The 25,989-nt window shown below is 45.7% G+C and overlaps 1 protein-coding gene across 1 annotated transcript in view; it reads left to right on the forward strand.

The window, feature by feature from the left end:
- The window catches only part of SEPTIN12 (septin 12), a 103,831-nt gene that overhangs the window by 10,637 nt on the left and 67,205 nt on the right, over window positions 1–25,989 (forward strand). The window contains exon 2 of the mRNA XM_075566182.1: window positions 22,713–24,356. Coding sequence (XP_075422297.1) covers window positions 22,713–24,356 — 1,644 coding nt within the window. The remainder of the gene's footprint in view (window positions 1–22,712; window positions 24,357–25,989) is intronic.

Raw genomic sequence — 25,989 nt, forward strand, 5'->3', positions numbered from 1 at the left:
CAATTGGGTACGAAGTCCTAAATCGGCTTCAAATGGGCAGCTCACCTCTGTGTGCCGGAGGACACCTCACAGCACATTCGGGCTGAGGGTGTCTACTCTTGGCATAGCACCGCTTTGTAAATGGGGTACCTTAACCCCTTACCGGCCCAAGTGGTATGCAATGCATTGCAGGCCCCTCTGGCAGCAAAGGGGTTTTAATGGTAGAGCTGTTGTTAAATGTTGCGAGTGCGTTCACTCCAGCACACGCTGCCCCTGTACAGTATGTGTGTGCAGAAAGGATCTGAGAGGGGGATGGGCAGAGCACACAGGTAAATATCCAGGTGTAACCTGATGCGGGACAGTGGAATGGTGCCTTACATAGAAAGAATGCTATGCTTCCCTCGTAATTACACAGGGTAACCCATTCCATGCCAGAGAGGGGAAGGAGGGGGGTGTAGCACTCATTAACAAATTCCAGGTTTCCAATCTCACCAGTATATATACAGTAAGCATGTGCAAATTTTTGTACATGTAATTTTGCATGTGCACAATGAATGTGTTACTATTGTGTATGAGTGCTTTGAATACCCGCGCATAAAAAAATACACACCATAATCCCACAAATCACACACACACACACACACACACACACACACACACACACACACACACACACACACACACACACACACACACACACACACACACACACACACACACACACACACACACACACACACACACACACACACTATACCCTCACAAAAAAACCTACACACCATACTCCCACAAGCCCCCCCTACACACACACACACCTACCTTGGGGGTGAAATCAGGCCTCCGGTACACACACACAATACCCCCACAAACCCCCATGCACAATACCCCCACCACGCACAAACCCATCCTGCACATACACATACATACACAATACTCCAACAACAAAAAAACCCTACACACACACACTCACCCCATTATTAGAGATGTGAGAACTGTTAACAAGAGTTAGCAAGTTTGCCAGTTTGTGCCGAACCCCCCCCCCCCCCCAGCAAAGTGCGCTGAAAAGAATTTGCAGGGTCACATGACCCTGCTGTACAGGTCACATTTCATTAATTTTAATAACAATTTGTCCTGCATCTATGGTTATTCCAAACAGTTATCATTTTAAGATTAATCAATAAATATTAAGTTTTAGTTTGGGTGCACTCTCTCTAAGTGCCACAATATAGGGATTCTTTCTTTCCTCTCACATGTCATGCAACCTCGTTTAAAAATAACCAAAAAATATAACAAAAGTGGCAACATTTCACCAAGTTTTACAAAAATGCATTAAATATTGCCCCTTTCCCCCCCCCATAAATTAAATGTTATCCCCCCCCCCATAAATTAAATGTTAAGAAGGAGGCAAAATGCTACTCCCCCTTTTTTTTTTTTTTAAATAAAATCCAGCGTCAAGTGTTCTCCCTTTATTTAGTGTATTGACAATAAAATCTCACTTGCGTGACAGCTCTGCTCTGAATGTATCCACACGTGGTATTTTTCTTTCCTGTGTAGAGTATGGTGATTTTGTCTTTTTTTTTTTTGTATCCACCATAACTTTTTAAATGTCTGGTTTGACCCCTTTTCTTTAGGAAATTTAGCAAAAATAGTTTGCTAAAGGATCCCTCCACAGTTCACACACCTCTATCCATTACACCAGTGTTTTTCAACCGGGGTTCCGCGGGCATCCCTAGAGGGTTTAGGAACTTTGAAAACTCGAATAAATACAGCAGAATTTACAATGCATCTGATCTCAGACACACTATTAGAGAGGGTTGGGGTTCCTTACACTGCATCTGATCTCAGACGCGCTATTAGAGAGGGTTGGGGTTCCTTACAATGCATCTGATCTCAGACGCACTATTAGAGAGGGTTGGGGTTCATTACAATGCATCTGATCTCAGGCGCACTATTAGAGAGGGTTGGGGTTCCTTACAATGCATCTGATCTCAGACGCGCTATTAGAGAGGGTTGGGGTTCCTTACAATGCATCTGATCTCAGACGCACTATTAGAGAGGGTTGGGGTTCCTTACAATGCATCTGATCTCAGATGCACTATTAGAGAGGGTTGGGGTTCCTTACAATGCATCTGATCTCAGACGCGCTATTAGAGAGGGTTGGGGTTCCTTACACTGCATCTGATCTCAGACGCGCTATTAGAGAGGGTTGGGGTTCCTTACAATGCATCTGATCTCAGACGCACTATTAGAGAGGGTTGGGGTTCCTTACAATGCATCTGATCTCAGACGTGCTATTAGAGAGGGTTGGGGTTCCTTACAATGCATCTGATCTCAGACACGACATTAGAGAGGAGTAAAAAAAGAAGCCGGTTCAAGCTCCAGGTCAGGCAGCTGTTGCAATGATAGTAATGACAATGTAGCAATAAGCATTAGAGTTGGGTATCAACTACTAGAGGGTGAAATCACTGTAGATTCGTTATGGAAATAGTGTGTTGAGTGACGGAGGAGCAAGATGTTACCTCTGAATCCGGACTCAACCTCGGAGTGTCTTCCCAATGCCTCCTATCTTCACAGTGAGGGGTTCCACAGAATTTCACAATATAATTATAGGGTTGCTTCCATAGACTTCTACGCACCCTCCAACTGTACCTATTTAGCAGGGACTTTAAAAGATGGATAACCGATTCGATAAGTGATCATTGTGTTATAGGGATTTTATCACCATTTCTATTCTATATATAAATCATACAAATTCAGAAATATACGTGTTTTGTTAGTATAATAATATTTGCCTATAATAAACTGCATGAATTAGGGAGCCTTCGTAGGATGTGCTTGCTTGTAAGTTTCTGTATCCACCACTGACAGAGGAACGATGTACTTATTTTATGGTGCCAAATCTTCACTGTCCTATACACATTGATTTCCCTATACACAGTATAATAATAGCATGTTCTTGTATAGCGCTGCTAGTTTTACGCAGCACTTTACAGAGACATTTTGCAGGCACAGGTCCCTGCCCCGTAGAGCTTACAATCTATGATTTGGTGCCTGAGGCACAGAGAGATAAAGTGACTTGCCCAAGGTCACAAAGAGCCGACACCAGGAATTGAACCAGGCTCCCCTGATTCACACTCAGTGCCAGTGTCTTTACTCACTGAGCCACTCCTTCTCCCCCTTATATATGGTCAATCCCTCCTAGGACCAAAGTAACATGTCTGTGTGATTGGCGACTATCTTTTTTAACCATATCTGATAAGTGTTATTAAATTAATTTTAACGCTAGTTTGTACAGATGATGAGCTGAGACTTGGGAGGCGTGTGATTTCCTCCGGCTGCTCCCTATCTGATGTCACTGAGCACACAGGCAGGCACAGGCTACATGTTTGTCAACTCAAACCATGATAAATAGCGAGCTGGTCATGCCTGAATCAGTATTTATAATGGTCTGACAATTAACATTTCTGCCTGGGGAGCACCTTATCTACCCTTCCCCTTATCTATATTGGCTCTTTGAAAAGGGCAGGGTGGGCGAAGAGTAAAGAAAACATCTGATTGACAACCGCTTTTCCCCCCATTCAGAGGGTCCCTAAGAAATTCAACTTGCAATGAGTTTCCCAACACCAGTGGCGGCAACCGAATATTTGCTATGAGCATGGTTAGATAGTTTTCTGGCAGTCTACGTGGGCTTGCACCTATAGCACACATACATTGCGATGGGAGCCAAGCAATATTGGCAGAATAAGAATCAGGGCTGTCTGTCCGAGCCTGTCCCCTCTAACCTGAAGCTAGATGCTCACCCTATAAGGGAGGGTCATCATACGAAGGTCATGGTTGCTGCAGGGTAGGACCGAATGCTGTTCTCGTCAGGGGTCACTGACTGTTGTCAAAGTGGTGGCTCCAGGGCAGGATTAAGCACTGTGGGATCCGGACTGTTGTTCTTGGTGCCCTGAACTCATCACCCTCTTCACATCCAAACTCTACAAGGGGTGAGAGAAAGGGAATGTGTCACTAACACAGTGGTAGGGTCAACGGTTACATGAGCCGACCTTTTCACTGCCAGAGAGACACAGCAATGCGTTGCAGAGTAATGTCCCATGTCTCCCCCCCAAAATCTCCTGCACTTTGCCTGTTTCATGTTAATCAATTTCCCCAACAATATGGATCTGAAGTAATTTGTTGCCCAGCTTCTTAAATACGGCCGCCATTGTGATTCTTCTACAAAGTGCCGTCAAATTCCCAAAAATCGCTTCGCCATTATGACCCCATTCAGGTATGACCCTTTAAAAGCAGCAGTGTTCCCTCCCAAAACTCACCAGAATCGGGGAGGCGAGATTGATTCTGGTGGCCATTTTGTGCAAGTATTATTGTCCGGTGGAATAAAGGCCAAGTATCTCGGGAACCCAATGGTCTCCAGCAGATGGGGGATCATTGATCAGTTCCAGGGGACCCCTGATTGTTCAGATAATGAACCCGTGGCAACATTTTTGACCGTGAAATTTGCCATTGAGATTTTCAGAAGTTAGGCTTTTAGGCCTAAAATTCAGAAGCTGTGAAACGCATCTTAAAGCTTATGTCAGACAGGGTGTTCATTGGCTGAGTGCTTTCACTAACTGCTAACTAACGCCAAGTTCTTGACGTGATGATAATGATCCAGTCCGGTCTTTCCTCAGACCTTACTCTATGATAAAGATGCTAACAAAGCAGCAAATGGGAATATGTAACCAGGACTGGAATAATATCACACTGTGATAACAATTGACCGGTCTGTTTATTTACTATTCCCCCTGAAATTCCTCCTCTACATCATCTGCCTTAGGCCTCGGGCATAGTAGGCGCGCGCTCGACGGAGTGCATGCCGTCGGGTGCGCCTGTAGCTGAAGCGATCCGTGGCCTTTGGGATTTGTATGATGCGTGCGACGGGGAGGCGTGGCGGAACGAGGCTGCTTCGCCCTAGTTGGCGGTACCGCCCACGTGACCCGGCCATCACGCGCCAAACACATCATTGTTTGTCTCGCGAAAAGTCTGCCGCACCGTCGCGCTACGCTCTATGGCCTGCCTCATTGAGGTGCAGCCTTTTGTTGTCGCTGTGCGCGCGCTCGCACGCAGTATGTTCGCCGCCTTAGATGGCCATCTTGTTTTACATCTCTGTTGAGGATGGAATCTCTGTAAATCAGCATTGCTGACCTGAGGAAGAGAGGAAAACTCCAGAGCTGGTCTTATAATATATATTGTTAGTCCACATAAAAAAGGTATCACCTAATACTGAAGTACTCATTTACTCTGCACTATCGCCACTGGACTTACACGGCTATTTCTATTTAATTCGATAAAATAGAAAACAATTGTCGTACCCCATTGTGCCAGCACATTAAAAACTCTGTTCCCGTCTCTGTCCGACTTCTCTCTCTAGTTTGATTGTCTGGTTCCTAAACTCAAATCTTTAATGCACCATCAACTATGAATTTTTCTTCACAAATGTTGCCGATGTCCACCCCCAATGTCTTTAGTACCCGAGTAGCATCAATCTCTCTCTCCCTCTTCAACGTTCTTGCGTCGGTGGACGGTCTCTCTCTCTCTCTGGTCTTAAGGGAGGGTCTATAATGTTCAAATATTAGTGTAGCTCCTCTCTATCATCCCCCCCCTCCTCCTATATCTGCCCCTCTCTCCTTTTCACACTCTCTCCCTCTGCCTTAAACAAGACCTCTCTATGCCTTTGACTGTTCCCTCTCTCCCTGAAGTTTCTCCAAACCCAAACTTTTGGGGGACCGCGTGGGGAGAAGATGTTATCAGGGTTTTGCTGCTGTGCAGAGTGATCCCAGTGACTTACTTAAAACAAAAATATTCAAGTCCCTGGCGCAATGAAAACAGTAACAATTATGATACCAGTCCCAAGATAAGGTAGATAACGTAATTAATACTGTTTTCATTGCGCCGGGGACTTGGATATTTTTGTTCTGTGTCTGTATTGACAGGTTTTGGAAAGACCTGCCCTTCTTGTCCCTTAGGCCTCGGACATGGTGCCACAGACCGTGCTATGGCAGTGTTCGCGTCCATGCGGCGTGCGCGCGTGTAAGCGGGCACGTGTTGCGCAAGAAATCAGTTCAAACTGATTTCTTGGCGCGTCAGGCCGGTCACGTGAGCGGTTCGCCCCCAATGAGGGTGAACCAGTTCCGTGACGCCCCTCGGCACGCCCCCCCCCCCACGCCCCGTCTAGTATGGCCAGGGAAAGCACCCGCTTTCCCTCAGCCTCCGCACGGGAGAAGTGCCTATGTCCGAAGCCTTAGGCTGCCAGTTTCCAATCGAGGATTGTAATACACACTCCTCCTCATTGGGAATATTTTTCAATACTCCTCATTTAGGAGAATGTCCCTCATCAAGCTGACACTGTTTCTCCAGTTACACTTATTTTTGATATCACACTATCACTGCTATCAGTTTGTAATCACTAAGTTGGTCACACATAGATTCATCCTCACACATGTACATGTACATCACACATCGGACACTGGGTACTTATACCTTTATTAGTTTAGTTATACCCAGCTCCTGACTGCACTGCACTGCAGAAACTGGGATCATTTTCCTTCTGGCTATTTGTGTTGTGCCCCACTGCAAAACTGGAATGGAGCCCTGATAAAATCTCCTGTGTCTCTGGGTCTGGGGAGGAGGGTCTCTTTCTAGTTTCTGGATGGTGCTTGTCTCACTGTAGTCCTGGAAGGGGTATCGCTGTATCTCTCTTTCTAGTTGGTGAAGGCGTTTTCTTTCATCTATTCCCTGCTCTCTGATCACTCTCTATCCTCCCTCCTTGGTTAATTTTCTTTCTTTCTAGTCTTAAATATTCTCTTCATCTCTCTCTCACTTTAACCCTCTCATCTGTCTCTCTTCTCTGATCTTGCTTTTCTCTCACCCTCCATAACTTCTGTTAGTTTTTCTCTCTCTCTCTCTCCTCTCTCCCTCTCCCTCTCCCCCTCTCCCCCTCTCCTAAGATCTGGATAAGAGATCAGCCCCATTGAAATTAATGGGAATCTAATCTTCTCTGCAGATGCTTCCAAGCATATTAAATAAATGCCTCTGTATCTCTTTATTTTCCAGTCTCTCTCCCCATATCTACTGTACAATTGTCTATCTCTCTCTTTACCTGTTTCTCAGCCCCTCCCACTCCCCTTCTTTATCTCTTTCTTATTCTAGTTTGTAATCTCTATCTGGTCTCCCACTATTATCAAAAATTACTCATCTCTCCACCGTCACCAAAGCAAATGACACAAATTCACCATCATAATGAAAATTATATTATTTAACTTAGAAAAAGTATGTTGAAAGTACAGTCCAACTTTTCAACATTCAATGGAACCACTTATCTGTGTAACCTAATATCTTTTACATACCTCAATTAATGTTGCTTTCAGTTGTAGCCCCATTTGCCCGTGTGTAAGTGAAACTACCTGTGCTGCCGTTACCTGAGTGGCTAACAGGAGGCCTGATCCTCCGCTGCAGGGAGCCTGGGGTGATCATGTTCGTTAGCACACAGCGCCTCCACCTGAGAAGGATCCTAACACAGTAGGATAGCCCCTCCCAAGATAATACAGCAGTAAATACACACCTTGGGTATGATAAAGGAGTATTTACTGAACATGCAACTTGGTGAATAGCTATACAACACAGTACACACAATATTACACAGAGGAGTGTCCCCACAGTACTTGGGGTACGGTGTCACCAGTATCCCTAGGGTCCTTTCCCCAATGTCAGTAGGGAGTAGCGCTACCCCTGTGGACCAGTGGTGCACATGGAATACCTTCCTGGTCTTAGGCCAAACCGCAGTGTGGATCCGTTGACCCACAACGTGATCTCGCTGCTGCTTCCACGAAGGCGTCCGTCTCTGAGGGAGCTACCGTTGAAGAGTGTCCCTTTTAAGTGTCTCTTGAAGTGACCTCGTGGTCTGGCCACAGACCACTGCGTGGCTCTATCAATGCTATAGCAGCACTACCAGCACCTAAAGGGGGTGTCCTTAACTGAAAGGGCCTTCCCTACACATGCACAGATACCTACTGTGAGTTAGGGATTAGCTGCAGCCTACAAGGGAAAGTTGGCCTAGTCCCAGGGCTACTGGCACCCTGGGACACTACCTCTTCGGTGTCCTGCTCCCGACTGGCGTGGTCCCCGGAACGCGCCAAATATATCTTCTGCTTCACGCCGAGATCCAGGCAGCCTTATTGGCCCTGTGCCTACAGGTGGTAGCCACCACCTGGGGCACTGCGCATGCGCCGGTACTCTATTGCACATATGTGAAGGCCCTAACATGGTGGCACCCTGATCGGTGGTCTGTCGCGGAGCTCCGGCGACCCGATCGCCATTCCGCCTCAACCGCCGGGTCCCCTGCTCCTATCCAGGTCCGCCTGCAGCGCTGGTGGCACCCGGCAGCCCCCCCCCTTCACGCACCCCGAACCTGGAGTGTGTGTGTGTGTGTGAAAAAATAAACCTACCCCCTGCGCAGACCTCACACCACACATACTGGAACTTCCTGGTTGGGCTGTAAAATGGGTGAATACGAGGTATATGGGGGGCATCTACCGATGTTTCAGTGTTCCCGACGGAACGAAGAAGTCCTCGATTATCAAGACGATCATCGCCTATTCAGAGGATCAGGTCGTTTTTTTAATGTGGTTTTATTTCAATTACATAACGTGACAAAAAAAAAGCATTTTTTCCCCCTGCAAGTAGGTTGAACTACCCCCTTAAATATACAATATATGTTGCTTTGGTTAGGAATTATTTAAGGGTTGCAAACGCAATGTATTTTTTTTGCCCTGGTCAAATATTGAATTAATAAATAAAAATACATGAGGTAGAGATGCTGTAATGATTCCCAAATTATGACGAGACAGGCATCTAAGGAATATCACTGAAAATTCAGAATGGCGGCCATATTTAAGACACCGTATAAAAATGAAGCATGCGAACCTTTTATGGGGGAAATGAAACAGCTTGAGAATGTGAGAGCAGCATAGGGATTGACTCTTGCAAATTAACACTGGCCATATTTAATTATTTCACATCAATATTTCATGATTGAAAAACTGTTCTCTCTCTCTTCTTCCGTCTCTATTTACCTCTGAGTTATGGCAATCAACAACTGTGAACTGTTAGCCTCTGGGCCACAATTAGCTGTGCCCTTGAGCTATAATTAAGACGCACAACTCAACCCCCTTTTTCTCCATCAGTAAATCACCACTGACATCCCCAATTCATTTGCACCACCTCCTCTGTGATTACCCCATGCTATTTATGAAGTGGCTCAGAAGCAGAAGTGGGCTGACTGCTGGGTCTTAACTATTAGCAGGTAGTTGTGGTCCTAGATGCTGCCATAAACGAATGATGTCGCTATTATGATGTGCCCAGGACATACATGAAAACGAGAGGTAACTCTCAATGTATTACTTCCTGGTAAAATATTTTATAAATAAATAAATTAAAGACGCAAAGTTGTTATAGTGCCATGATTAGGCAAATAAACTTAAATCGACTGATATGCTTGAATTCCGTGTTCAAGAATAAATATTCATATTCCACAAGCTACAAATAAGTAACAGTTACTGTACTTTAAAGGTGATTTATTTTATTATTTAAGCAGATGGGGGTTTTTTTTTTACCTGCTAGGTGACCATTTAAGTTCAGAATTAAATTAGTTCTACACTGTACTTCCTAGCACCATCGCACGTTGACTTCTGCTCTGGTGCCCTCCCCCATTCTACACACCTGAAGCCCCATCCCAGGTCAAATAACCTTTGATCCTCTCCCCCTCCCAGGCTTTACGAGGTGATTGGGAGAGATGGCCTGTGGAATTCTAAGTAATCATCCAGCTCCCTGACAGCTAGAGGTGCCCAGGCCTGTGTGGACTGGTGTAGTAATTGCTTGCCTTGCTTTCCTAACCAAGACACTAACTCGCCCTCACACCCCACCAGGGTGGGGTAATACCTTTCAACTAAAGGATGTCAGGCTAATTTATAGCACACATAGAGAGGGGTTTATTCAATATTCATTATGCTCTGACACACATGTAGCCCTCTTTCCTCCACCCTAAGTGAGATTGGGGTGGGTAGGTGTATCTGACTACTTATCAGTGTGGTGCTGTACCTGTTTGGCAACCAGGAGGGCTGAGCTTCCGCCACGGGGAACCTGGGGTATATACTTACACTCGGTGCAGCGCCTCCACTGATGAGGGATCCCAACGTGGTGGGAGTGTGCCCTCACCAGAACAACCATACAGTAAATACACACAATGTGAATAAACAGTATTTACTGAGCATGAACGATAACAACAGTGAAACTCTCTTTGCATAACATCAATACATCATAGGAATAACATTGCATCACCCTGAATGCATACTATCCCCTCACCCACATGTCCATCATCACATCACCCTCAGTCCCTTTGATAATGATGTGCTTTATCCCTTGAGTGTCCACAACAGTAAGGTGAATGTGAGTGTGAGGGATAGCGCTTCCCTGTGTTGGGGCCCGGTGGTGCACTTATTATACTACCTCCCTGATCACTGCTCCTGATCAGGATAATCCTTGGAACTCAGCAACACCGCACAGTGATCCCACGCCGCTCTCTGCAGGAATGGATACACACGAGTCCACATGGGAGGAATCCCCAGCCGGAATGATCCTTTACCACAGTCTCTGCTATGGAGTCAGATACTCTTTCTGCACTCAGGCTGCACGGGCATTCAGGCACTGTCCTGCAGCATGTCTCTACCTCTCTGAGTATGGTGAAGGAGTCCCTGCCTTAAGGCAGTCCCTACAACATACAGTATTCCTCTACCGTGTCTCAGGGGACTAACTGGGCCCTGGGGGTATACCTCTACCCTAGCCAATGCATGCAGAAGATCTCTTACTGTAGATTCTGTCTGATCCCAGACTCTGGCAGCTCACCACGTGCAACTGGCACTGGTGATATTACACACATTGTATAACTTAGAAAGCAACCCCCCCTTCTTCCTATGAGGGGCCTTTCCCTGACACAGCAACTACTCTAGCTGCACTGCACACAACACTGTCTCTTCTTATCGGAGCACACAGCACTGCAGCTGTGTCACTGACAAGACTTACACTACCTAAGGGCAGGGTCCCTACCTAAGGGGCCTTCCCTATGAACTTACCCACTAACCTAGTGGGGAGTGGGGTCTACCTGGGGCCTGGGGGTAACCTGGCCTAGTGTAAGAAGCCACTTGCTCCTTACACACTTCCTCCCCTTTCCTTCTCCCAGCTCCAACTGACTAGTGTGGTCTCTGCAACATTGTATCCTTCTCCAACAGGAGAAGCTGCAAACTCTATTTGTTGGCTGGCTGCACGTGATGTGGGTAAAAGGGCAGTCCCCAGAGGCTGCTGGGAATTGTAGTCCACTCAGGACCTCTTTAGCATTGGGACCACATGCGCTATCTTTACTGCACCTGTGCGAAGCTGTAATGGCCGCCGCTATACTTAACTGCGCCTCCGCGACCTTGGGGAGTCCCTGCACTACGGAGCGCCATTTCTGCCCCTTCGCGCTCACTATATTGGCCGCCGCGTCGCATCTGTGCATGCGTGAGCCTCCGCACCCTGCGGACATAACAAAGATGGCGGCGCCGTGCCTCTGACGCCACCGGGAGGACTCTTTGGGGACCTGTCTACACACTGAATACGATTTGACATGATAAAAATCTTTGCATGCACTTGGTCAGATTTAGTGCCTATTGGATGCAATATTACCCTGATAGTCACAGCCAGATATGTTGTAAGGTACTGCAGGTGAATTTGGGCTTTAGCTGGAGAGGAGAGAGACAGATACTAAAGTCATTTTTGTACAATTTGGACATGCACTGCTTTATCATGGAGGCGAGATGTATTTCCTTGTGAAATTGTCAATGTTACCTTATTCTTGGGGTGCTGGAATTCCTGCACGGCTGGTATGGTGAGCAATAAATAGAGGGTGCCGGGAACTTTTCCTGTACTTTTTTTATTTGAACAGTCCAGCATTTCAACAACTTTTTCTTTAGGGGTGCTAAAGAATTCCCCAAAGAGACAAAATTCTTCCACTTTGGATTATTGTGCACAAGCACCCCTTCACTTGAATGATGGCGGTTCCTACTTCACTGGAATCCCTAGGCAGGGTGACCTCTGGCATGAGACTACACCCCATCCCCTCTGACAGAACCAAGGAGACTATTTTCACCCTAGTAATTCCGAGGTGATACTTCAAGGCCCTTACTTAAGAATCCTCCTTTGGAGTACCTGTCCAATCCCTCTTGTGGGTGGAACATGCTCAAAGTCAAATAGAGGGGCCCTATCTTTTAGGAGGAGCACTTCCCTAGCTGGAAAACAACAAAGTGAGTCTAACCCGAACACATGTACAGACTAACAGGACTTACATTGATGAAATCACCCTCACTCTGGGTCCACTAAGATCTGAACTAGAATCTTCCATTCCCAGCTTATATACCCCATAGTGACATCACTAGTCACTATGACTACTAGGGGAAGGGCTAACTTTCCACAAAGTATCCTTATCTAGTGACATATTAGACCCCGTCTAGAAGGTGGGGGTGGCTATGTGTCTGCCCAGCAACTTCACCTAATGTGATGGAAGGCTGTTACACTGCAGTTAACCCCTTCTAAGAACCATTAACCCAATAAAATAATATAGCATACCCCAAGGGTGCTACATATGTAATAGCAATCCATGCTTTATACATATGGCCTGGGTGTAAACTTCACTGGGATCACTTCTTTGCACACATCAGCTGACCCTGTAGACGGCAATGGGATCACCCATCTTGAAAGTCCTTATAATCTCCCTATTCACAAATCAGTTGACCCTGTAAACTTTATTAGGGTCACTGTTCTAAAAGTCAGGGTCAACGGCTTCTGTGCATCAGTTACCCCATAAGAATTGAATGAGAGAGACAGGACAGGTTCGGGAAATGAGATCACCCGTTTAAAGTCCGGGTCACCCTCATACACGCCTTATTTACATCATAAACTTTAATGGGACCATAATTTTCAAATGGAGGACCAACCTCTTGCACACATTACTAGACTTCTGTATAATAACCCTCTTAAAGGCCATGATAACCCTCTGAAATACATACATTGCTCTTATAAACTTTGGTAGGGATTACATGTCGGAGGTCTGTTTCTTGTATCACAAAGACTTAAACGGTATCACACGGACATACATGAAAACGAGAGGTAACTCTCAAGGTATTTTTTGCTGGTAAAGTATTTTTAGAAATAAAATAGAAAAACATGAATCGCTCATAGTTGCCCTTTATAGACTTCAGTAGGATCACCCTCTTAAAAGTCAGGATCACCATCTCACACACATCATTTGCTCCAAAAACTTCAGTGGAATCTCCATTTTCAAATTCAGGAGGACCAACATCCTCAACACATCATCTGCCCCCATACACACTTCATTGGGATCACCCTTACACACACACAGACTTCATTGGGATCACTCTCTTAAACACACCAGTTTTCCCCATAGACTTCAGTGGGCTTACTCTTTCACACATGCGGGCTTATTTCTATGTCCGCCGATATGGCTAAATCTGGGCATTTTGGGTAACAACTTCCCATTTTGGCCCGAAAGCAGTCAGATCGGCTACTTCAGCTGATGCAGAATAAGCATCACAGACATCAGTGAGATTACTCTCTTACACACGTCGACTTCGGTGGAATTGTTATGCCACACATCAGCTGCCCCCCATAAACTTCCATGGGATCACCCTCTTACCCACATCAGTGGTCAATTCTACACATCCGTTTGATCACTCTCTACAACACATCAGCTGCCAACATAGACTGTGTATAGCAGTCATTTCTACCTAGAAATTAAAGACTTAAAAAGAACACAACATACAAATTCCAGTTTAAGATCGTTCAAAAGGTTCCATTGTTGTCCCAGTGGTGACTTTTTGGAGAACTGATTAATAATTGCTTTGGAATTTCCATTGCATTCTTTTCTCGGTTAGGTAAAAGCGCCTAACAAAAGCAGTATGTATTTTGCATTCAACGGTAACTCCTGTTGCAACTTTCTGGATCTCCAGACCCAAATTCCAAGGACTATTAATATTCAGAAAGAGGGGTCCCTGTGGCAGTGAATATGTTCATTGATGATTGAAAATATGTTCCTGGCTGAGTACTGTAATGTTTCTACAGCTCAAATATTTCAGTGCTGTGAAGAAGCCGATGACAATATAACCCATACAAGTATATGGCACGGTAAGCGCATACTGCTATACTTGATAAGCAGATTCCTGCTTTTACAGTCTTGCATTACTTCTGTTTGTTAGTCTAATGTCGCTCTCTTGTACCAGCTGAAAGCACCCAGCGCTGCTCGGGAATTCTATGAAACCAAAAAAATACTGAGATTTACTGTATCAATGGATCATTTAATGTTTTAGTTTCTTAAAGCAGCAGTCCAAACGTCATTTTTTTTTAAATCCCCCCCCCCCTTTAATATGCACATCAATACAATCAACACAATGATAAGTAGTTAAGTTGCCGATCGATCAGCGAAGATTCAGCTCGGGGGTTCACTAAATGGCTGTCACTGCAGCAGAAGAGGACCTAAGATGCACAGTTCTGTGGGGAAGATCATGTGACCAGCCATGGTGACAGCCGCCTGCTGAGGGTGCAGCGGTGGGCAAATGCAGCAGACAGCATGGTGGTCTGGACGGCCGGGGGAGTCTCCTGCATGCCTGTTGGATGGAGATTCGGAGAAAGGAGGCTGGATGGGGCTGCACGTGACTCCGCCCGAGGTGCAGGTCACTGTGCCGCATTGTGGCCCATCCATGGTGGCAGCCGCCTGCAGAGGGTGCAGGTGGTGGGCAAATGTGGCAGACAATGCCAGTGGTCTGGGTGGCTGGGGGAGCCTCTTGCACACCTGTCCAAAGAAGTGTTGGAGGGGAAGCGGCAGGATAGACCTCACGTGACGCCGCCCGAGGTGCGGGTCATGGTGACGACAGCTGGAAGGACAGCTGTTTGAGGGATGCCGGCAAGTGGCAGGAGACATCCGACGTCCCCAGGAGTGTGGCTGGTTAGCGAATGACTGGGGGTGAGAGAAGGGCTTCTCCGCCGGTGTCTCCCCCAGCTCCGCTAATGTTTCCTGTTGGACTGTAGCTGGTCCACGAAGGGGGGGGTCTGGGCCCTGGGCGCTTATACCCATGGTATCGTGGGCTCATACTCTAGGGGGTATTTCAGGTCAAGTAGGGGTCATGGGAGCAGGCTGTGGCATCACAGCTGTCACAGGCCTCTAGTGTGGTGGGCTCTGGGGGGTCTGCGCAGGTACGGCAAAGGGTGCGGCCTGTGGGCCGAATGTGGCAGGGGCTTTGGGCCTGATTGCAATTTTGATGGGTGTACTTGAAACCTTTTGAGGGACAGGGGGGATCCCTGTTGCGGGGGGGGGGGGGGCAGGCAGCAGTTTCCAATACGGCCAGGCTGGGTTATTAAGGGTGTCGGAAGCATGGGGTGCAGGGTTCACTCAGTCAGTGGCTGCCAGCCTAACTCCCACGGTGGGGGGGGGGGGGGGGTGGTACCGACAGCAGAGGTAGAGAGCGAGACGGCGGGAACGGCAGATGCAAGTAATGTGGCGGATGTGTTTTACAAGGACGCATACATGTGCCAAGTCAGCCCTCTGGGGATGCATCTGTTAGCCGAGGCAAAGGATATCATTTGGGCGGGGGAGTATGTGGCATTGCTACTTTAAAAGCATCCTGCCTTTGATTCAGTGACTAGCGATTGGTTTAGGTCTGACGGGGTAGACTGGTTGATGTATTTAATAATGCCAAGCAAGGCGGGCTTGTGAGGGTTCTGGTGGTACGGGGCTAGTTTAAGGGGGGATAAATAGCCCCGTGCAGTAGGTGGCGGCATTTGGAGGGTAAGTGTGCTTATCCTTGCCAGAAGGAGCTCCGGAATTGGTAAAGCCCGGTGGGGCTAGGAGTGGCGAGTGGGCGGGGCTCATTTAAATGTGAATTCCGGGAGCCCACTCGCGTCAACGGTCGGGTCATCTGGGCCCAGCTTGGGTGTCAATGGACATCGGTTCAAGAACCTTTGACATTTAACCCTTTGAGCGAGCGCTCTGGCAGGGGTAGCACTTACCAATTATTTAATGGTGGAATAAAAAGCCGCGGCCTTGTACCCCCAGGCCTTGTTTTGTTGTTATTTGTGTGTTATCTGTGAGGTTTTGGGTACTTGTTGTGGAGGGGGAGGGGGATCTCCCTCGCAGTCGAAGTTTGCGTACCCCTGATCTTGGCCACATACCTCACTGTAAAATCATTCAATTGAAATACTGATGCTAAAATATTTTCTACTGGGTATAGTAAGGATACCCATCACATATACACTGAGTGCTTTTAGTTTTTTGGAATTACAGTATACAGTATGTCGCTACTCAACCGGCCTGTTATAAATAAACACAATATCAGAAAGTGACAACACATTTTTCTCATCTATACACACAGAAAAACACACTTTCAAGTCAGTTGGGGGGGCAAACTTTTCAGATAAACAAACAATTAGCCGGAGAAACTCAACCTCCCTTCTGAGAGACAATCTGATAAAATCTGCAGAGAGAAAGAGGGAACAGATGGTGAGAACATAATGAGTTTTAGTCTGGGAGGGGTGAGGTCACAGGCACCAAATGGTCAGGGAATAGAAGTTTGGGCCCCTGGGCCTTGTATTTTCAGCTTACCAAAAGTCAAGCCAAATGCATTGCCAAGCAGACTCCCACTGTTTCCTATGAGAGCGTGTGCTGGAGTGAGTGGTGGGATGCAGCACGCACACTAATTCAATGCTGATCACTATCAAGATTATTTAGGGAATGCAGACTGATGCCTGACAAGATGTCCCCAAATGAAGAACCCTGACACTGTTACACACCAGAACATTGTGTGGTGTGTGTGATTTGATTTAACTACTTTGTTTTCTCCACCGCATTTAACCTAAGTGGCATTTCTGATTTTAAGAGGGTGATATTATTGCTTCCAAAAGGGGCAACTTAAGGCTGCGTCCCCCTTGCCGCAGACCGCGCTCATGCTTCGGAATGGTGATGTCACCAACTCTGCGAAGCAAGAGCACTGTGTGTCCGGCAACTTTTTGGGGAAGCGCGAGCGGGGGGTGCGTGGCCTAAGGCCTCGGCCATGTTATCTGCTTGCTTGCTTGCTGAAGCGTGCTGACGCGCGCTCCCGCTCAGCACTGAGCCCCTACAGCCGCAATTAGAGCGGCTTTAGTAGGGGCTCACCTGCACTTCCGCAAGCGCGCGGAAGCACAGGTCTTCGCAGATTTTAAAATTCCCCCGCTTGCCGGCGCGACAGGCCGGTCACGTGAGCGGTTCTCCCAATGAGGGCGAACCAGCTCCGTGACGCCACTGGCCCGCCCCGCCCCCTGACGGCACGCAAGGCAAGCAACCGCAAGGCCAGGAAAAGCACCCGCTTTCCCTGCGCCTCAGCACGCCAGCGGTAAGCCTGGCCCAGGCCTAACAGTGACTGGCGCTGATTGGCTGAGGTCATGTGACCCCTCAGTGCGACTCAAAGTCTATTTAATTAGTCTCCGCAAGTGCCTAGCGCCCTCATACGTGCACGCTCACGAGCGTAGCCGGACAAATGCAAACTGATTGCGCTGACTGCACTTGGCAGCGTGGACGCAGCCTTTAAGTGTGCTAGACTAGAGGGTGATCCAATTGAACTTTATGGGGCCTATTGATTTTGTGTATAAGGCTTTTAATATACCATTACAATCTATGGGGTAACAATGTGCACGAAAGCATGATCCCATTAACGTCTATGAGGGTAACTTGGTGTTCACTTACATTGTAAACTCTTTGGGGCACAGGAGTATTTCTCCAAATAATGACTTTTATATTGGCTGTATTTTATCTATATTGTATTCCCCTATATCGTGTCTATGTAAAGCAGAGAGCGGGAGATGAAACTATCAGTACACATGCTGTATGCGCTGGAGATGGCAAATCTATTAACTTCTATGAAGAGGGATAAGTGGGTAATCCTGTTGAGGTCTGTGGGTTACCCCTTTGCAACTTGGGTGCAATGTGTGGCTGTCCCAGGGATCTGGCAGTGAAGGGGTTTATGATCCCAGTGCTAATTAAAGGGTATATAATCCCAGTGTCTGTAGGGGTAGCTGTTTAATAAGGCGATCTTGGCTTTTAAAGAGGGGGAAGTCGGATATACTGATGTAGCAGACATCAGACGTTCATGCCAAATAACGCACAAAAGGTTCTCGTCAACCACTGGTTTCAATAGTGCTCCTGTTAAATAAAGCCGCATTAACGCAAAGCCTCACGTCAATAGGAGCGGTAACGCCTGCAACCTCGGTAGGATGGTAATCCTACATTTATTTTTTATTTTTTTAACCTTCACTTTTAACCCCTTTGCTGCCTGAAGGGCCTTTAGCTTCAACTAAAAAGCAATTATGCATTACAGGCTGCTCTGGCAGTTAAAGCGTTAAGAGGGTGATACCTTTCAAGTCTACAGAGGGCAACGTATGTGTGTTCAGGGGATATCCCATTGAAGTCTATGGGGTCAAATAATGTACATATACAATAATAAGAGGGGGGTCTCATTGAAGTATATTGGGTCAACTGGTGTACAGAAGACATCCCATTGAAGTGGATAGGAGCTGCTGCCCCTGCTGTGTACAAGACGGTGAGCCTAATCCTTAAAAGGGTTACCTTTCCCCCCACGGAGTTCCTAGAGATATAATCCTGTACCTTTGGGCTAAACATGAGATTTAGAATGAGCTAGTTTCTTTTTGCTCTTGTAATGACATAGCACCGGGCTAATAGAGTTAGTCCCAACCTGCCTCTTCCTTTTGGTGGGTTATTAAGCATGGCACATATGGGAGTAGGAGGAAGAAGGGAGGCCTGGGCTGACATGTGGCCCACATCCTGGGGGCCTGCATTATTGGCTTCAAGTCTTCAAACGGGGCCTGATCCCTTCCCCTCTGTTAACCTCTTCACTGCCAACAAGGGCTTGCAGTGCCTAATTCTTATGTGGTAACAAGTCTGAATGCTTTTGCTTGATTGGCTGCGCGTGGTACTGAACTGGAAGAAACGGTCTTATCAATACTCGGCTATATAAACTCTTCTCTGGCATCCCAGGCACCAGTCCCTGTAATAAGCAAGATGTGTTGGGCTTGCAATGCAATGATAGCACTCAGAAGCCTAACACCTTGTGTAAATAGCATTTTTTATTTGGATTTCATGGCTATGCAAAGTGTTGCTGGTCCAAAATGCCTTTCTCTAAAAAGCACAACCGCTAATTACGTGGGGCATAAAATATATATTTTATTAGGGTGTCATTAAAGGACCTCAACTCCCTTATTCAAACATGTCAGCTCTTACTGGTTCTCGTTAGTCTCGCTAATTGTTAAAAAAAACAAAAAAACAGCACTTTTCTATTAAGATGACATTTTTTTTTTTATATAGCTCAAATCCCATTAATCTCACTAATTGAAATCCTTTGGAATGGAAATAATTGTATTCGATATAATGAGAAAAGGGGTAACAGTTATTGATCCATTAGCCTCCATTCACTTGTATGATGCATCGTTAACTGTACTTTAGCCTGATTCTCACTATATGGAATAGGGGTTCTGCTAGAGGTACCTACCGAAAAAAAGATGGGAGCGATTTAAAGCAGAGTTCTTTTTAATGGAAAAGTACTGTTATCAGTGATTTGCATAGAACTGTAAGAGAATGGTAATGTTAAAACAGAAGTTCCGTGACCTGTGAACCCCGACCTCCAGGGAACCCCTGCTTCCCAAGCGACAATGGGTCAGAGTGTGCTCCGGCAGCCAATAAAAAGCCACAACGTCATCGGGAGACGGCATAGCATCTTTCTATTGAACCTGGACGGACGTGTTTTTGTTTTTCAGAAATGCCCAATTTAAAAAAAAATAAATAAATAAAGATTGCTGCTTTAAAAATCCGTGCGATTCACGGAAAAATCGGTGAGTGTTGACATGGCTGCTATTTAGCAGTCTCCTGGCTGCAAACTACTATAGGACAACAAAACTTAACCTGTATCATCAAAAAATCTTATTGAATATAATAGTTATTTTTCTTTCTTTAATGTAACCGGTGTGGTTTTTGCACCAGTTCTGTCTTGGTACAAAAATCCTGTGTTGGGTAAGTAGGACTAAGGCAGGGAAGGGGTTAACATGATTCAATCCCCCTTATTTTTTTAAAATGTTGTTGAATGAGTAGAAGTCCCATATATGGCCGCCTGAATATGGGGGAGGGAGGGGAGACCTGGCAGCCATATGTCCCCCCGTATCCCCAGGACATGCATTTTTGGGCACAGTCCTTCAAATTATTCTGTTCCTTTTTCTCTTTTAATCCTTTTACATCCTGAGGGGCCTGGAATGCTTTGCAAGGTAATGCCTGGCCCCTTTTGGCAGAGAATAGGATGTGGGATACAATAGCACATTTCTTTTGACCCCTTTTGCAATGCCTTGTAATGAAATGCTGTCTTGTTTTAAATAACTGGGATTTTTGCTCCTTATTGAGCAAAACGCAAGTGGATGAAACTTGTTAAGAGTTTCTTCTATGTGACGCCAATCTCTTGGGCACCTGCGAACTTAACTAATGCAAAGAGACAGGACTGGGACCACTGTGTTTTGTTTTTTTTACTTGTTTATAATTCCGTATTAATAATGACCTTGAAGTTGGCATAGAGAGCAAAGTCTCCATCTTTGCTGATGACACTAAACTGTGTAAGGTAGTAGAATCAGAGCAGGCTGTCATTTCTCTGCAGAAGGACTTGGAGAGACGGGAATTGTGGGCAGGTAAATGGCAGATGAGGTTTAATCCAGATAAATGTAAGGTTGTATATTTGGGAATCAAGAATAAACAGGCAACTTATACATTAAATGGGGATAAATGAGGGGAATCCTTGATGGAGAAGGATCTAGGAGTGCTTGTAGGTAACTATGATTATGGTGTCAGAGACACAAACATTGAGACCTGTCAATATTATGCTGAGCAACTTCCTTAACGGAGCAGTCCTTGCAGCTATGCTTTTTAAAAAATAAGGTTTGAAGCAGGGGGTCTCCGGGAGCCGAACCGCGTTGATTTCAGTGCGGGGACCCCCTGTTTACAGAGATGCATACCTCTGTATGGGGTGCCGGTAGAAGCCCTGGCTGGGTTGACAATATGGCGGTTCAAAAAAATCCTACAGGTCAATAGGAAGCCATGATGTCATAACTTCCTATAAGCCCACGTGACTGGGACATTTATACTGAATGGAGATACCGGCTCCCCATACGAAGGTAAGTATCTCAGTAAGTACGGGATCCTCTGAGCTGAAATCCACAGGGTTAAGACCTGCCTCAAACTTATTTTTTTTTTTTAAAGTATAGCCGCAAGGACTGCTCCTTTTTATTGATCCTGTAACCGCTCCATATAACCTCCCCCCCCCAACCTTAACCGCACCTATAACCACTCCCTATAACTCCTTCCATAATTGCTCCAAAAATGTATCCCTTAATTGCCCTTATAACCGCTCCCTATAACTCCTTCCCCTTACTTCTCTCATAACTCCTTCTATAACTTATCCCCTAGATGCTCAATAACATTCAGCATGTCCAGTATAATCAACGAAAAATGGCACCTTTTCAAAGGATAAAAAATGCCATGGGTGTCTTCTTAATTTAAAGTTACAATGTTATGTCAGCTTTTGGTTCACTATCCCCTCTATGATAAAACCTTATATGGGCTTCTTTGGTTAAGATCATTGGGGGATTGGTATTGTGCTGAAAAAAATGCATATATGTGTTATAATGACCTGACTGTAATTTAGAAAATGAAATAGTTCATACTGCTTGTGCCTGCAAGTCATACTGGAGATGGTTATGGAGCGATAGGAGGAGTTTTACAAAATACAATGGTGTGTATTGACCATTTCAGTCCCAGAGGGAGCCGGAGTTACAGCTGCTCCAATAACTACGCTTTATTAGGCTACGCTTAGAGCGACGGCGACGTGACGTCAGGCTGCGGTCGGAGGAAAAATCAAATTGAGATGACTTCAGTGATCTCCAGCAAGCCGTCGCGCCGCGCCTACTATAAGCGGACCCGACGTGGCAATGCCTGTGTCTGCTCCCTATAACTGCCCCCTTAACTGCTCCCATAACCGCTCCCTATAACTCCTCCCCTAACTGTTCCATAACCACTCCCTATAACTCCTCCCCTAACTGTTCCATAACCACTCCCTATACCTCCTCCCCCAACTGCTCCTATAACCGCTCCCTATAACTCCTCCCCTAACTGCTTCTGTAACCTCTCCTTATAGAAACAGCTAGGAGTGCTCCTATAACTACTCTCTAAATTGTCGCTAGCAAAAACCTTCAAACATTAACACTAAGAGACAGAACACATAGTTAACTGGACAAAATATACTGTACATCTGTGATGAATACGGCATTTTTTATAGTATAGATCAAGGCTCTATCGCACGGAAATGCCAATTTAAATCATTGGGAGTTTCCGTGTTATGATGCCCCAATTGGCACTATCACAGTTTAATGCATAACCCCCTATAATGTAAAACTGGAGAGATCCTTTATGATGTAGGTGGCATTGTTTTTGGATGGTATATGTTGTTGAGATCTTCTGTTCTCCCACACCTAATTTCTCCAGTTCCTCATGTGTTTTATTTCTTTAACCACAGCTCTGAAAAGGTCCTTTGACATGGAGGATGTTGATGACACACCTGTGTTCTCACCGACTTCTCCACTCAACTCTCCGTTCAGTCCCAGCCAAGCTGCCGTGATCCGGACAAGCAATGGGGACAGCAGAATATCCACTGGGTCACACCAGCCTCTCTACCAGTCTCGCATCAGCATCAGTTCGAGCTGCAGCCCAGCACAGAGTCCAATTCTTAAGACCCGAATCACCAGCAGTCTGTCCTTCAACCGTGGAACAATCCAGATGGCCAGGATCAACGGAAGCTCCAGCCAAGGCCTCACTCGAGTCTCTTCTTTTCAAACTCGGCTTAATCCCAGCGGTTTTTCCTCCTCTGGGCATGGTAGTGATAGTGAGAGCCTCCACAGCTCCACCTCCAGCCTGGAGTGCCCACCTGCAACCAAACCTTTCCACCAGCTGCACCCTAAGCAGACAACACAGGGCCAGCATGGCTCCAGCATCACAGTCCCCAATGCAACAAGCCCTGTACTGAAAAAGTTCTCTTCACATGGCAATGTCTTCCATTCAGAGGTCGAACGACCTGGAGTCCGGCTGGTGCCTGTGGCTACCAACAACCACAGCTCTCTGCCATCCCTGGATCTACACATCGCTGAAGACAAAGTTCCTGATCTGGTTCCTTCTCCAGATGCCGGATATCCCCCGTCAGAGGGCTGGAGCTCCCCTACCTCAGCTTACAAGCGTCCGCTGTCCAGGAACACCAAGCCAATCAGTAGGGAGCCTTCATTTTCCTCATCTTCATCCTCTTCCTCGCCACCCACAGATGCTCCCATCAGCTGCAGCCTGACCTCTTCTCCATCTTCACCACCTGTCTTTGGGCCTCTGCAACCAGCCACCCTCCACAAATTCCCAGTTGGCCTCCAAAGTTCAATGAGGAAACCCTCCAATGGTCCTGGCTCAGAACAAGTTACTAGACCATTGCCAAGGACGCAACTGAGGGTTAACCTCCATGCCACACTTGGCCAGACTCCCCATGCAACTTGTGAAAAAACTGAGTCGGCTGCCAAGAGCCAACCTCAAATGCCATCTTACGGGAGAACACCAACTAGGCAGACTTTTACTCCTCAAATCCCTCCATTTTCAGGTTCTCGGATGCTGCCAAAAGCACCCACACAAAAGGATCTTCAAGAATCAAATGTCTCTCAAGCATTCAACCAAGCAGAGATGTCTTCCTCCAAGGACAGACTCCGATCCATGATGCAGAGAGCTAACTCATTTGGTAAGACAGATGGTGCCTCCCTCTACGGTTCCTGCTTGCGAAATGTCACAACCAGTGAGAAGAACATCAGTTATATGGCTGACTCTGGGAAGAGCACCCAAGATGCAACCACCTATGGAAAGACCTCACTCCCCACAAGGATTCAAGGACAGGGACCCTTGACATCGATTCCTTGTCTTCATGACACAGTGCAAGGCCAGAGGGTCTTAGAAGAACCCAGGAATGGGGTTCCTCCTCTCAACCATTCCCTTTGGAAAGAGACCCAAAATGCAGTAGCACTGGCCACATCAGAAACCCCCAGAATGGGGTCTGTCCTGGAGGGTCCTGTCAGCTTGCCGATTCCAGAAGACGTGAGCAAGGCAGAGTTGCAGATCCCAGATTCCAGGCTGGAAGGTATGAAGGTTAATGAGCAAATGGGTTGGCCTTTGCAGATGACACATATTTCAATACATGAGGCACAGTCACTCTTAGGGCAAAAGTGAACTAAGGGCAGTGGTAGGTCTAATACTGTGGGTTAAAGAGTTGATTGACATCTTTTTTTCAAATATTGGACAAACGTGTGTGTGTGTGTTTTTTTTAACGTTTAAAACACGTCAATGCAAATAAGATCTTATTTTGCATTAAACAGGCAAAGGATGGAAGGGAAGTAAACATAATTATGCCCCTTTATGCATTAGTAAGACGACACCTTGAATATGGAGTACAATTTTGGGCACCACTCCTTAAAAAATACATTATGGAACTAGAGAGAGTGCAGAGAAGAGCCACTAAATTAATAAAGGGGATGGATAATCTGATTTATGAGGAGAGGCTAACTAAATTAGATTTATTTACATTAGAAAAGAGGCATCTAAGAGGGGATATGATAACTTTATACAAATATATTCGGGGACAGTACAAGGAGCTTTCAAAATAACTATTCATCCCAATGGCAGTACAAAGGACTCAGGGCCATCCCTTAAGGAGGAAAGGAAATTTCACTGGCAACAAAGGAAAGGGTTCTTTACCGTAAGGGCAGTTACAATGTGGAATTCATTACCCATGGACACTGTGATGGCAGATAGAGTAGATTTGTAAAAAAAAAAAAGGTAGGTCATCTTTTTTAAAGGAAAGGTATACAGGTATATACCAAATAAGTAAACATGGGAAGGATGTTGATCCAGGGAGTAATCTTATTGCCAATATTTGGAGTCCGGAAGGAATTTATTTTACCCCTTGAGATATCATTAGATGATATGTCACTGGGGTTTTTGTTTGCCTTCCTCTGGATGAATATACTGTAAGTACAAATATAGGATAAAGTATCTGTCGTCTAAATTTAGCATAGGTTAACTTGATGGATGCATGTCTTTTTTCCTTTTTTCAATCTCCTCTACTGTTACTATGTTACTATGTAAAATGTCTGTGGTGAACAAAACCTTTTGGGTATTATACAGTACAATCTTTTTCTTAAGTATTTTGGTGGTAAGGCTGTGGTCAGTCCTCAAATTCACAGGTGTTCTTTGTTTGCAAAGTAAATATGATGCCGTCATTGGTCAAACATAATCATAAATAGCTGATATCCCTGAATTCAGTGTCCTGCCGAGAAAAGCAGCACACCCATTTATCACAAGATGCAAATAAGTAAGGGAAATTGAATCTCTCTGAAGAAGCCGATTACACTGAGTTGTTGTTGTTTTTATGTTTTTTACAGGATAAGTGGCAGCAGATGTAAGAAAGTTAGTTAACAAGCATCTTATATTTAACCTGCATGTGAGCTAAAAAAACATTGCATTGCATCACAAACAACATTTTTGCCTCAATACCAACAGGTTATGTACCACCATTTATTTGAACTAAAACTAGTAGAATTCTGGTTCCATTTAAGAACAATGTGATTTTTGTTGCTATATGTATTTTTGGGTCTCCTCAGTTGAACTGGTTTACACCACAGCGATGTGTTGGGAGTTATTTGTTAAAGAGAAACGACCGATGCTTTCAATGAGATTCCATATTTTTTTCAATAAAAACATGGCACTAGTTTTGT

Source organism: Ascaphus truei, chromosome 11, assembly GCF_040206685.1.
Source record: "Ascaphus truei isolate aAscTru1 chromosome 11, aAscTru1.hap1, whole genome shotgun sequence".
In the NCBI taxonomy this organism is placed as follows: domain Eukaryota; kingdom Metazoa; phylum Chordata; class Amphibia; order Anura; family Ascaphidae; genus Ascaphus; species Ascaphus truei.